This window comes from Barbatula barbatula (assembly GCF_947034865.1).
Source record: "Barbatula barbatula genome assembly, chromosome: 13".
NCBI classification, from domain to species: domain Eukaryota; kingdom Metazoa; phylum Chordata; class Actinopteri; order Cypriniformes; family Nemacheilidae; genus Barbatula; species Barbatula barbatula.
Genome location: NC_136776.1, coordinates 20,763,954 through 20,778,577, shown reverse-complemented (window position 1 = coordinate 20,778,577; position 14,624 = coordinate 20,763,954). Strand labels below are relative to the sequence as shown.

At 40.2% G+C, this 14,624-nt stretch overlaps 1 protein-coding gene across 1 annotated transcript in view; it reads right to left on the bottom strand.

Moving 5' to 3' along the window:
• Positions 1-482: 482 nt before the first annotated feature.
• ahr2 (aryl hydrocarbon receptor 2) overlaps positions 483-14,624 on the bottom strand; it is a 43,180-nt gene continuing 29,038 nt past the window's right edge. The window contains exons 3-11 of the mRNA XM_079470972.1: positions 9,041-9,168; positions 7,640-7,729; positions 4,968-5,073; positions 4,570-4,709; positions 4,209-4,411; positions 3,722-3,831; positions 3,450-3,591; positions 1,557-3,360; positions 483-713 (exon numbers count right to left, since the gene is read on the bottom strand). Coding sequence (XP_079327098.1) covers positions 606-713; positions 1,557-3,360; positions 3,450-3,591; positions 3,722-3,831; positions 4,209-4,411; positions 4,570-4,709; positions 4,968-5,073; positions 7,640-7,729; positions 9,041-9,168 — 2,831 coding nt within the window. The 3' untranslated portion in view covers positions 483-605. The remainder of the gene's footprint in view (positions 714-1,556; positions 3,361-3,449; positions 3,592-3,721; positions 3,832-4,208; positions 4,412-4,569; positions 4,710-4,967; positions 5,074-7,639; positions 7,730-9,040; positions 9,169-14,624) is intronic.

The window sequence follows — 14,624 nt, the reverse complement described above, 5'->3', positions numbered from 1 at the left end:
TGCTGTTTAAAAGGTCTGCAGGTGGGACCTCTTAAGTGCATAGGTAGCAAAAATAAAGGGCCTGGATAAGGCTGCATCCCACGTGAGATCACCATTCCCTTTTTGAGCTGAAACTTACCCCAATAAATAGCATCTTGTGTGGACCTTAAATCTCGTCACCATGATTAAAAGTTCCACCTTTCCTTCTGCATACTTCATAGTTTAACTCTAGGCCATCTCGCCAAACACACAAACATATATCCATGGGAATGGACAAACTTGTTCATCACATACCTTATTCTCACTCTAAATTTTGACGTGGTGATACAAACAAGTAAATGAAGCTTAATCTATACGGGATGAAGCACATGCTTCAAACAAAAGATAAATGCTTTTTGCCACTGCTTATTTGTCATGAAAGATTTGTGAGTGTGAAACTAAGTGTGGTGGTCGAGTATGCTTTAAAGGCTCTCAAAGATCTCTAAAGGCTTAAAGGTTTTCAGCCAAGAGTTTTATAAGAAGCGGAGGAGTCTCTTTCGAGGAACAAACAAGCCTGCAAACTTTAAGACAGGCGATGCTTGCTAGACCGATGATGTGCAAGTCACTGCAGCAGGTGAGAGCTCTGTCTAATAGTCACAGCGATTGCTTTGGTTATTCTCTGTAAAGTAGGTGGATCCGTTGGCCAGAGAGGGAAGGTGGAATGGTCCATTCACTTCCACTGGGTGTTTTTTGATCTGCGAAGGGACAAAATTTAGATCATTAGAAGAATGCTTTTCCAATACTGTGCCAATCGTGTTATGATGCGTGTTAAAATGAAAAGAGTGTAAAGCTGGAATGAGCAGTTTTTGTATTTCTTGAGTCTTTGCGTTTACTAGATAGCAAACTGTGTGTATTTTTTACAGAAAACAAAAAATGTCTTAACATACACAAAACATTCAGACTTTACTAAGCGAAGAGTTTTCACCAATCCTTTATATTAAGGTACACAAATTCATCATTACGTATTTTCTAATTAACATGCTTATTGGTTGTATATTACATATCGACTCCTTTTTCTGCATTACTTTATTATACATCCCTTAATCCTAATCGGTAAAAACTACCTAATAAACAGTAATTAGGAGTTTATTTAGACAAAAGTCATAGTTAATAGTTAGTTAATAGTGAGAATTGGTCACTATTCTAACGTGTGACCGATTTATTAAAATCAAAGTCTGAAAAACATTGTAATTGTCTATAAGTGCACTTGTACAGTTTCCCTACACGAGTTAAAAGAACATGATTGAGCACATTGTGTTCAAAGAAAACTCCGCCTTAGCATTTGGCAAAAATGCTTTTCAAAACAATCTAACAGTGGTAAGATCCTAACAGAAATACTTGCTTCGAAGCTGGAATACTAAAAAAAGCCCTGCATAAGTGCTGACACATTTAGCCTGGGGTGAGATCAGGGCAGTTCAATTACTCTCAAAGATTAAAACATCTAAAAATAGGGAGTCAATACACACCTGGTGATTTGATGTTTGAGTATGGTAGTTTCAAATGATAAATACATAATTAATTAGATTAGCTGCATTTACCTGTGTCTGGCCGTTGCAGGAGTGATACTGCTGAGCAATGAAACTCTGCGGAGTCAACCCCAGCGAGACCTGGCAGGCCATGGGGCTAATGTTGGAGTCCTCTTGCATGATGACCGACGTGCCCACAATCGATTCGCTAGGGCCTCTTTGGTAGTAGCAAGATGCTTGGGTCGGACTCTGGGTCAAAAGACTCTTAGCTATCTGGCAGGTCGACATTGTTGTTGGATCTGTAGAATCATACTGAATCCCGTTGTCTGCGTGTTGCGGGGCACTCACGAACATGCAGCTGTTGGCGGTCTGGTGAAGACCGTTATTAACCATGCCGCCTTGCTGAGGATAGCCATTATTAGCAGTCGTCTGGGCCACAAAGCCAGAGCCGAATCCCTGTGCGTTTGTTTGTTGCATTAACTGTCCAAGCTGGTCTCTTTGGATTTGTCCATAGAGGTCAGTCATATTATGATGTCCACTGGACAGAGATTTAGGTAGCTGTTGGGAAGGAGACAGGGACCAGACAGGCAGTCCCGGATTGGCAGCGTTTTGGGTATGAAGAGAAAACTGTCCTTGAAGACGTGTCACAGGGGCGGAGTGCAGCCCGGCATCTTGTCTAAGTGAAACATTACGGGCACAAGTGTCCATCCGGTTATCCACAATATTATTGCTGTCAGACATAGATGGTACCCACTGAGGGTTCTGATTAACCAACTGTTGCTGGGGAAGCGAATTATGATTGTGAAAAGCCATTGGTTGGGCAGAGGCCCCCTGTAATAGAGAGTTTTGAAGAGGGAGAGTCATTGTGTTAGGTAGGGACTGGTTTCCTATCTGAATCTGGCCACATGGTACAAGTTCATTTTCTTGCACAGCACCATGCAGACCAAGCCTGACTTGGGTCTGCTGCTGGCTACAAGGCACTCCAAGAGAAGAATTAAACATTACGTGACTGTTGACAGGGGTATTTTGGGGCATTTGATCCAGTCCGAATGACTGCACAAAGTTGTTGTCAGCTAGCGTCTGCTGTACAATTGGTATCTGTGGCCCCATGTGGGTCAGTTTTGCCATCCCTCTTCCCGGGCTACCGGCATCCATGGCCTCTTGGACATTAATTTCGATAAACCCACCCTGACCAGGTGATCCGGAGAGCATCCCCGGCTGGCCATTGAATCCCTGGTTAGCATCTAAGGCATTCGGTAATTCCATCTCCGGAAGGCACTCTGCAACGTCAACAAATGGTCCCTGCCCCTTAAGACCATTTTCCTTAAAAAGTGCATCCTCGACATAGGAGAGGATGTCGTTGGTGATGATCTTGTTAAGTTCCATGTCACTACTCATCTTGTTCAAAGTGATCTCCCATTCCTTTATTTCCGAACTGTCAACGTCGAGTTCCTGCAAGCTCTCACAAAGATTGCTGTCCCCCATAATCTGCTGTAAGGTTTCCATCATGTCCTTGACGACGCTCTCCTCCTTTATCCCGACCAATGTGTTTGGGGTGGATGGCTGCCAGGTGTTCCCAGGAAAGGTGAGCAGGGCGTGGCTATCCCTAAAGGCCTGGTCCAGGTCAAACTGGGAATTAGGGTCACTTTTCTCATTGTAGTTCTGCTTTAGCCTTTGGTCCTGCTTTTGAATGCATCCAAGTATAGAATTGGGGTCCAAGGATTCAGGTTTGCGCACCTTCTGACTCTTGTTTTGATTTTGAATGTCTCCCATATCCAGCGTGGGGCCGACCTCGTACAGTACACCCTCACCTGTGGCACAGTTGAAAGGTAGCTGCAACTTCCTTTGACGGAGGTGTTCCTCGCCTTCCTCGTTGCTAAAAAGTATAGACATTGTGGTCATTTAAATACAAAGGGATCAAACCAACAAGAACATCACAAGAGTACAGGTCTAGGTTCAACCTACGTTAACGCTCTCTGTCGGGCAATGATGAAATCAGGCCGTCCTTGTTTATACACAAGCCTGGCATTCGCCTGCACCCAGATCCACGAACCTCCTTTTGAGAGCAGTCTAAAGACTGTTAAACCACTCTCTCCTGTCTTTATCACTGAAAGTAAGAAAGGGATACTTTAAAACATCTGTTATGTAAAAAACTGCTAGTCTATGTGAGCAAGTTCATAGTTATACATGACTTTGATTTGATACTGAATACTTTGTCACGGTCTAACATAACTCACTTCTGATGTGGTTGTCTGCGCAGTACATCATGTCGGCGGCGTGAATGAACTGATAACCAGATCCTCTCATGCACAGCTCAATTTCACTGTAGCCGAGAACCACCTTCCCTCTGCAAGAGAAGAAAGGTAGGAAAACGTTTACAGTATATTTCCATCCAACTAGCTCATTTTATTTTCAAATTTATTTATTTGCCATCAAAACAGTGTCCATCACTTTTGTTTCCAAAAGAACAAAATGTCTATTTCCTTAGAAAGAGACATAAAATAGAAACGTTAATGGGATTATTAAAGAATGAATGAGTTACATGAACTTTAAAATATGCACCTGGAATTTTTAGGTAGTTTATGTACGTCTTCCTACCAAATAAAAATATGTTGTATCTCAAATGATCTCAGTTACTGTTTTGTACAATACTGTATCTAAAACTTCCCGAAAAATGTGTTCTCCCATGTTGCCATTAGGTTTGAAAAGAACAATCAACGCTACCTTGTGTCGATACCCATAGGTGTGAAGTCCAACTTGTGTTTGGTTTGGAACAGAAGAGTCTTGCTTCGGATTTCCATTATAGATGGTGACTGAAGGGGTGTGGCTATGACAAAAAGAGCCAGCTGAGGGTGGGCTATGGTTCCGTCTTCCGCCATCTTGTTTTGTCCGTGGAGATATTTAAGCCTCCCCTGGAAGTTCAGGGCCTAAGGGGGGTCACAAGGATCACACATTAAACGTAAAGAATCTACAGCAGATTTTTTTATTGCAGATTGTTTTACTGTATCATTTTTTACAATAAAAAAAAAATCAAGCAACACTGAGTGTAGTGCAAAAGGTTCTTCCCAAACATATCAGCATTTACCAGGAAGCCTGATGAGTTGTCAAGCAAGCAACGAAATCGGCAGCAGAAGCTTCGTTCCAGGAAGGAGGAGTTTTCTGGAGGGATATGTTGAGGATTGTAGTTGACCATGTCTCTGGTGATATCACTGCTGTTCTGCATACCTGCAAACCGATTGGTTGATCCAAACAAAAGAGAAACACAATGTTAAAGTAACCAGCTGTGACTCACCCTCTATCCTTAATACAATGCTACATTTAATACATTTGAACACAGCTCCAAATTCTGCTGTTGTGATGACAAGAAAAGGAATATACTCATGCAAAAAACATTCAGGGCTGGCACAAACAAGAACGTCTATGACACCTCTTCATGAAATCAAGGGCACAGCTTGGAAGTCAAGGGATAAGGTAACTACTAACCATCAGGGCCATCGTCGGGGTTAAGAGCAAAGTGTAGTTGCCTACGAAACATTGCACGGTCGTCTGTATGGATGAGTTCGAATACACTTTGGTGGACCACATCCGACTGAAAAAGAGTGAAAGAAAGCATTAAAAACTTCAAGATTTCTCATAGTTCCTAATGGCGCCTTAGATTTGATATGACTCTGCCAATTGCTAATGTGTTTTAAGTCAAATTCTCCAACTTTGCCTCAAGGTCCAAAATACATTCCTTGCAGTTTAAATATTTTTTGGGCATCACAGCAACACGCTTATGGTAACTGAAACCTTACCGCAGGAAAATAGGATCCAAGTTACCTTTTAATCATAAAAATAAATCTCCTTTTATCTAAAGTTATGGTCTTAAGATCTACTGTCTCCTATTTGAAGATTAAATCTTCTTAGAAAAAGCCACAATTACCAAAGACTCAAATTGTCTTATCGGAAATTAAGGTGTGCAAGTGGTACAGCACTTAAAGGCCCTAAGGCTAGTAAGAAAATACTACATAAGATCTTTAATGTCTACAATGCTTCTCCTAAAAGCAGATTAACTGAAGCTCTTGATTTGTCACGTCACAAAAAAACCTTAGTATATATCACATAAGTCTCCGTTAGAGTTGCAAAGAGATTCCAAAGTCTGGAAGACTTCAACATGACATAAAAACATTTTTATCTGCGAATTACTCCAAGACCAAATTATTTGAGATAAACCATTCAGACTCAACAACTTTCTCAGTTGTTTCCACTATTGCTTTCCTTGTAACATTTAAGTCATTGAAAACAACACCGATGTTTAAATAAAACAAAAGAAACCGCATAACATCTCCCAGGCCATAAATAGTGCCATAAGAAATAACATTCTCCTTTGAAGTTTTGTTATGTACATTATATTTATCTCCTTGTTAGGTTGAATTTTCAGTATAAAAAAGCATGTGGCCCCCTCTCGGGGTTCGTCATATTAACTGCATCTTGTCTTTATTTGTCTGTTACCCCCCCCAGCCCCTCTCTCTGTCCCCGGAGAGAACCAGATACTCAGCAGGCCAATGGAAACAAAGCTTTTGCTATATGTGTGCACTAATTATTGGAGGCTGTCAGGGTGTGGGATGAGAAGCAGAACTCAAAACCAGACAGGGACTAAAAAACATCATGACTACTTGCACAAACACACGTACATTTAAAAGTTAATGAGGGCACACTGGGATGGGCGTAGAAAGAGGAGATATATGAATTGCTCAAATATATATATATAAACCTCCCTTCTATATTTAAACATACATCTCTGTAAAAATGTGCAGATATACAGTATTGTATGTATATGCACACATTTGCCCTAAAGAACAGTGCGCACAACAATTAATGTCACACGTGTGAGGTGAAACTAAACCTACGTTTTCTGTGCATTAACATGAACATGCATAAAACCCATCTGCAGGCACGAACAGACACACAACTACACTATATTCATGTATGAACACAAAGCACAGTTCTTATTCACATACCACATATCTAAATACACAGTAAATCTGTATATATACACACCTTTATGTACATATTGTATGTATTGTACTTTGAATTGAACTTTTGTGTGCGAGAATGTGTAGTTGATTACCCTTTGCGTAACAGTCTAAATGCTGTTATTGTTAAACGCAGATGATGGAATTACTTTTGTGGATTCGATCTATAGCCTACATACAATCTTTACATTCAAAACTCAAAGACCACCCCAGAGAAACACATATAAACAAACATACTCTCTTAGTACTGGCTGCGGTTTGTGCACACTTCTACACACAGATGAGCCGGTTGTTCAGGTTTTTTAACGAAGCATCCAAACATTCAATTTGCCTCTCTTTGATGTTCTCTTTCTAAGCTTCACCTCTTCTATAAACAAAACCTAACTTCCGTCAGATACGATCTCAAATTGGCGGTTGACGGGGAAACATTTTAAAACACTTATTCGCCAGGCATTTGCAAATATTAGCTTACATAAATTTGAAAAAGCCTTTGAAATAAGACGAGAAAGAAAACCGAAGCACAACACAAACAGACTTGTGTAGCGAGCTTGTAAACTATTATAAAACAACATCATCACCCAGAGGAAATTTGTATTGTTCAGTAGTTGCTCTCAGGTCTCAGTTTTGTTTCAGTTATGTTAAACAATCGAGAGATTAAATCTCTTTTTTTGCTCTGTATGGACAGATGGCGCAGTCCCAGTGCTAAAAGATGCCGGACATGAACCGCATGCGGTAAGTGAAACTAAGTCATATGTCTGTGTTTTGTATAGGTACTCAAGATTAATATGAGATTGGCAGAAACTGCGTGTAATAAAAACAAAACTGAAAACAATTGCACACATATAAACAAAAGCCAAGTGACCACCTGGTGTTTTCTTTAATCTATAACCTAATCATAACATCTGCCTGCCCTGTTTATATACATTAGCAGGCCCGGTCTATTTTCTTTGCGTTTTTGCGACGTAATATCTGAAGAATAGAGTTAAATAATGTAATGAAGCCTGAATAGAGAGAAAATATTAAGTAATTAAAAATGCAAGAAGAAAAGAGCTCAATTTTACTGTATTTTAAATGTTTTGATCGATAAAAGTCATTAAACGAAAGGGGAACTGCAAATGCAAAGAATTGAAGACTACTCACCTGATGAAAGCCCAGGTAGTCCTGTATAGTCGGGGAGGTGTAGAACGCGTAACCTTCGGCTGTGACCACCAGAACAAAGCCATTGAGAGCCTGAGAATGAAGAAAGTACAGCATAGGACAATGTGGATGTCGCTTTGAATGTGTAATAGTTATTGTTTTAACAGATTGGGAGTTAGATCACTGAAAATAGCAAAAACATTTGGCTGGTAATGTGATATCAACGTCGTGGTCATAATGAGGCGAACCATTCTATATAAGAAACACACACAAAACAACTGTAAGACGACAGGATTTATGTATTATTCATTTATTTAGGGGCACACACTGAGATTGTGTAATGGTTGTGGGGTTGGGCTATTCAACAAACAACCACAATTAACATTAGCTTCAGTTTATTTTAGGCAAAGCCCTGTGGATTAGACAGTGTTTAAGACTGGAGACGAGTGGAGGGGGGAGTTGAAGGGACCATTTTCTCCCTTTTTTCTCGGTAAACATCCCATGTAATTAGCCAGGCTTTTGTTAAAGTGTTGAACATGACAACAGACGGGGGAGAATATCGCCTCTAGTCACGCACAGGAACCGACAGCCCTCAGACAATAGAGAGAGAGCGATAAAGAGCGACGTGAATAAAAATGAAAGTCACAATATTTGTAGGTGCAAAGCAACATGTGATATGGTTTAAAGTAAAAGATAATATTGCTCAACTCTGGAGAAACTGGATTGCTCAAACTTCATTCCACTTCACTAAGCATGACAACAGCTCAAATAAACTAAATGTCAACCAAATGTTTTTTCCTCTTTTAATAACTTACAAACGTATTTCACTTGACTGTGCAGAAATGATTTTCTATGGCTGATTTTTATTATTTATTAGCCATGGTAGCCAAATTATTAGCTATGGATGTTCACTATATGAACCTTTGTCTGCAACATTTGCATACGTATGAATGTAAGTCAATGGAACAAAAAGTCTAGTGTGACCCTGGAATTGGTCTTTCGATGAATAAGGTTAGACCAAGGTAAGGTAAGCCGAAGCTGGTCTTTTATCCTGACCTTCTAAAAAGTGTCCGAACCCCTCTAAAACCGGCCAGTCAAACTGGGGTACCATCTAAGACTATTAGACTTGCGTAGACTTGCTCAAGCTGTTAATTCGGCAGCGTGACGTGGCAAAGACGAAAACACTGGAACGGCCTTCCAGTAGACGATTTTTATCTCGCACATGCACAGACACACAAAGAACTGGGCCATTTTGAGTGGGAAATGAGGTGTAGGGTGTTTATAGATTCAAGTTGAGACAGGTGGGGTGTGTGTAAACAAGTGGGTAGTTCTATGAAAGTGCAAGGAATGATATGTAAATTGTGGTGGAATTATGCGTTGTATGGGGTAAATTGTGTGCCTTACTTGCAAAAGCAGATCCCCTTCTGAGAAACGGACTCCATCCAGACTGGTTGCGGTCTGTCCGTTTCCTCCAAACGTCACTGATCGGTCGCCAGGCCATCCACCTGCTGTCTCTCTGATTGTGGATGTGGCTGGAAAAAGAGAAAAAGTGAGAACGGTTACATACCCAATAACCCACAGAAAAAAAAAACAAATTTATTTGTCTTTCATTTGGGCAAGCAGTGAGCCACTTCCCCAATGTTTTTTCCAAAATATTCAGGAAGAAACCATGACTAACATGATCAAAATGTCTTGCCACATTTCCATTTAACAATTTTTTCTACCGATGTCAATTTTTTTTAACTCGCTGTTCTCAAAATGTAAGAATTCATATGAACATTACAGTCAAATTTATAAGGTGCTAGCCAGGGAAACAATGTGTTCATTAGCTCAGGCTTCCAAATATCAAAAGTACATTGGGGCTTAACAGTATTGTTTGGATACATGCATCCCCTTTACTAGACATAAATACAGCGTAACATTCAAGTAAAATCAGGGAGAAGTGTGGGTAAATTGTGCTAAGATCTGAACACAGTGGTCAAATTTGAGGTAAACTTAGACATGAAGCTCAAGTCTGAGGAAATGTCTGACGCTTAGCTCAAATATGAGGGAAACTCCAACGCCAAGCTCAAATCTAAGGTAAACTCTCGGGTCACTTAAAACTCAGTGACTTGTGGAAGAATCTTCTCATTCCTGAGAGAGAGAGAGAAATAAATTCCAACATTTTCACACCACACACATTGTCTGTCCAACTAAAACTGTACGTATAAACATGCACACACATACAAACAAACACAACCAACGCTCTCACTTCACAATTTTCCAGCTTTGCCACATTGTCTGTTTTATGTGTGAGAAAAACAAATGACGAAGTTGTCTAAAAGGCCCTCGCTTTACCTCACTACTGTACAAATGAAGCTCAGCTGACATCATTGACAAACATCGCTAAACGATTTCCAGTAATAGTTCCAACTTCTGTTGAAATGTGCATTTTCTAATTCTAAATACTAAACCAGCCATTAACTAACTGATAAATCACGGCGCTCATGCTTTCCATCAAGTAATGTGTTCAGTCATACTTCGGTTGTTCGTTTTTTTGGCTAGCTCCAGGCTAACGTTAACATGAGTTAACACAAGCCAGTGGGTGCGGCTCGCAAAGCCATTTCCTTTCTGACCAGCGCAGATGCTGGTGCTATTTCTAGACCTTATCAAATGCTGTCTATCGCAACCCTCCGAGGAAAAAAGAAAAAGAGTAGAGCGAACAACGTTTTGCTGCTTTGGACCAAAAATATCTCCCCACAGGACGCAGATGTTATGAGATTACTTAGCGGGGGGAAACGCAGAGACAAACCAAACCACTTTAAACGGACTTGCTCATCATACTGGCAGTTTAAATTGCAGACGAATGAAAAAAGAACGAAAAAGGAAAGGAGAAAGACGGCGACAGAAAGATCCGTTGACCACCGCAGATCCTGACGGAGAAGAAAATGCCGGTGTAATACAAACTCTGTGACCACAAGAAATAACTACAGTATAGACATAATAAGGCTGAGACAGAGAACAAGATATTTGATGTGAAAAACAGACAAAACATATAGGCTAAATCACCACTTCGACGCTAGCATTGTCTTCCCTAGAGTTCTGATGCTAAAGAGAGAAAGAGAGTGTGCCAACGCAAAACAAGGCAGTTGGTAAGAAAGCCTCTTAGTCTACCAACATACACAAAACTCCACAGAAAAACACAAACTCATCGAAAGAACTACACACATGTGTGCAAGCCAAACGAGTGTGTGTTGGTTTAGCTTGAGCTGAACACTATCCAGCGGTCTGGATGTTTCCTGGCCCGTAGGTCCATCGAGCGCTGGCTTCAAAAGTATATCTGGCCTGTTATTAAAGATAGAGAATGTAGATCATCCATCTAAATCATGATCGACCTCTTAAACATGGATCACACCGTCCTCCCTGACCCTTCCAGGGAAGTATGACGGAAATGAGGTCCGGGCAGAGCGGTCGCAATCGGGAAAACACGAAACACAACACACATGCTAAAACACAAGGCCAAATCTGAACCGCCAATCAATTTACTGTCTGTTCATCTGCCATCGCTGTAATTCAACACACATGGGCTCTCAATGAAACCACAGGGAGCTCTCGCTTTCACCATTTCTTTTTTACATTTGTGGCAAAATGGGGATCTCGACCGCAACATTTAAACCCTTTGCGTTCCACTTCTGTGTGCCACCGAAGAAAACGGGAGACACGATGTGGATGGTGATCAGGTACAGGGTGAACTTTTCTATTAGGGGTCATGGAACTGCCTGAAATGTTTGATGTGATGCCCAATGACAAACTGAGTTGTTATGATTTATGACTTGCGAGAGAACTTTCACTGAAACGGTATTTCACAACTAATTTTTCTACACTGAAACTTTAAAGGGGTCATATGACACGGCAAAAACTAATATTATGGTTTGTTTTAGATGTAATGCAACGTGTATAAACGATTTAACTCTGTATTTTCTTATATTTTTATTTCTCCTCTTTGCCTCGCATCTTTGAAATGCGCAGATTTTTTACAAAGCTCATCTCTCTGAAAAGCGAGGTGTGCTATGATTGGCCAGTTAACCAGTGCATAGTGATTGGTCGAGGACTGCAAGTGTGTGACGGAAATGTAACGCCTCTTACCATTTTTACAGACCTTACTTGCGCAAACATTAGGGCGGTCTTAGTCAAATCATACCACGAAGTAGATTTGTGGGGTTGTGGTTACATGAGGCGATTCAGGCAGGTCTGGGTGAGCATTCGCTTTTAGATAGAATGCATCTTTTGTTCAGACTTAAAATTTTGCTATTTAACGTATCTAATACATGCATGGGCAACTTATAGCACACCGAAGACAAAGAAAAACATGTATTCACCCCATATGGCCCCTTTAAGGACTACTTAACAGTAAAAACTTAAATGATGTTTAAGTTTTATTCACCCTCATGTTGTTTAAAACCTGTACATGATTTTTTCTTCCGTGGAACTCAAAAGAAGATATTGTGAATTCTTCGAAATATCTTCTTTTTGTGTTCTGCAGTACAAAGTAAGGCAAACAGGTTTGAAATGACAAGAGGGTGAATAAATGATAAGACTTTTCTTTTTTTGGATGAACCGTCCATTTAATTTAACACAAACCAGCATTGAACGGTGTTAACTACTGGCAAGACAGTAGCCTAAAACAATAACGATCGCTCAAACCGCAAACGTTCTGGAAATGTGTAAACACTGTGTCCTTAAAAGTTTTGTTTACTAAGAATAAGTTAAGAGGAAGTTCAAAGTTTCCTGTCACCCGATTACAGAAACATCTCCACAGACTCGTGCTTAAATGTGAATGATGCTAAGGTTTCATTTCACCTTGAGCAATCGGTAATATTTACATTAATACGAAGACATTTGAAGATATCACACATAACCAAATCAGCCAATCAACCAACGATTGTTTTCTTTTGAAAACGGTGGTGAACGATTCGTTTTCGGTGTCTGGATACTGTCCACCACCAAAGTGAAGGGAGGCTGTGTGTTCTTCAGGGTTTAACGGAGTGAGAAATTAAGAGCGAGCGATAAAGACACGCAGAGAGATAGAGGAAAACCCACTGGGCTCTCTGTTGGCTTGTGGTTTAATAACCTCGCGTGCTGAGCATGACAGAATCCTTGACAGCACCTGAACCCTATTAGTTAACAAACTGGACCACTTCCCAGGCATTTTCTTACCAATCCTTTTTTTCACTTCCTTGACACTATAAATGTTGGTCTTTAACAGCTATAAATCGCTCTCTCTTTCCCTCACTTAATGAAAATCGTAAATAAAAAAACTAACAAATTGGACTTAAATGTGAAACGTAATACACATGTTGTTGCCATTACACAAACATACTCAATGACGGATGCCACTCTATTCATGGCAGTGAATATACTTTTTTTTTAAACAAACATTCTTCATGCATGTGCTAACACATAACTAACCTTAACATGCTCCTGTCAGGTACAACATTGTTCTGTGTTTTAACACCGTACCGCATGCATCGTGTACATTTTCAGGAATTTTTGGAAACACTGCCAGTTTATTTTTGTTTGCACCTTGTACGCACCATGGCGGAGACGTAATCGACAAATTTAATTTAACATGATTCCCTAACAGCCTTCATAGCTTTTGCGTGACATTTTTCACACTTCATAAAATTACAACAAAAACATGAGCACACACAGACAATACCCACCCACAGAGATATTAAACTCCCTTGCTGAATTGAGCCATTGTTTTCTTTTTAACATTGTCAAGGAAAACCTTGACTCTGATTTTCAACATACTCTCTTCTCTCTGTAATGGGGAACAGGTTAAGACTTGAAGAAACAAGGAGAATATGTAGAATGGTGGTATCGGTGTTTGTGGTATCTCTCGCACACACACACACACACACACACAGGAGCGGTGCTATATGAGTAGCTGTACCGTGATACATTTCAAGGTATGTGTGCCCGAAACTCACATGTGATATACAGTCCGTTTCCCTGAAAGATACGAAAGGTCAGGACCTGCGTATATACTGTAAGTGTTTGTGAAAAAGTAACAAAAATCCATTTAGTGAAGTTTACTTCACAGTACAGTACAGTAAAGTTCAGTATGACATATGTATAGTTTAAGAAAAGTTTACTACAAGTATAGTAAAGTACAGCATAGCATAATACAGTAATGTATTCTATTGTTGGTATTTATAATTGTCATTGCCTTTCTGTTGTTTCAATAAATGTATAGTATAGTATAAATTTTAGCTCTGTTGTAAAAACAGAGTGCGTTAACAACGTAAGGCTGTGGGTTCGATCCCAGGGGATTGCACATACCTATGTATAAATGTATAGGATAATGTAATGTAAGTCGCCTTGGATAAAAGCATCTGCCAAATACCTAAATGTATAGTTCTACTATTGTTGTTAGTATAGTTGTCAATGCAAAACTGTTCTTTCAACACTCAACGAGCAATAAACAAATTATCTTTAAAATGTCGCACTTTTGTTGCAGTATTGTCATTTTTCACGCCGACAGATCAACAGTGAGCGAATCAAGAGGGTATGTGAGAGCAGAGGAGAGTCATGCAAATGAGAGAAAAACAGAGCCGCTGGGGGATGAGGGGATCATGAGACTTGTTGTACAACTGCTTCACTGTTTACATAGTCTGCTTCCTGTCAGGCAAAAGCATTAAACTTCAACCGTCCCTCTTTGTGGGAGAGTGGACTGGCCCTGAGGTATCAAAGTCCATGGATCCTGGGTCATACTTGGATTACAGTTCATTAAAATATCTTCAAACAACTATAAACATCCACAATAATCTGTCTCTCACTCCATCAACCATGACCTCCGCTCACCCTCACGCAAACAGATTTGAACTTGACCCTCTGAAAGGAGCGAGGTCCGACGGAGACGTCGCACAGTTTACATTCTGTCGTTGTGCGTTTGTGTGTGGGAGGTTTCTGTTTAAAATGCTCAACTCGCTGTAACAAAGTGCAG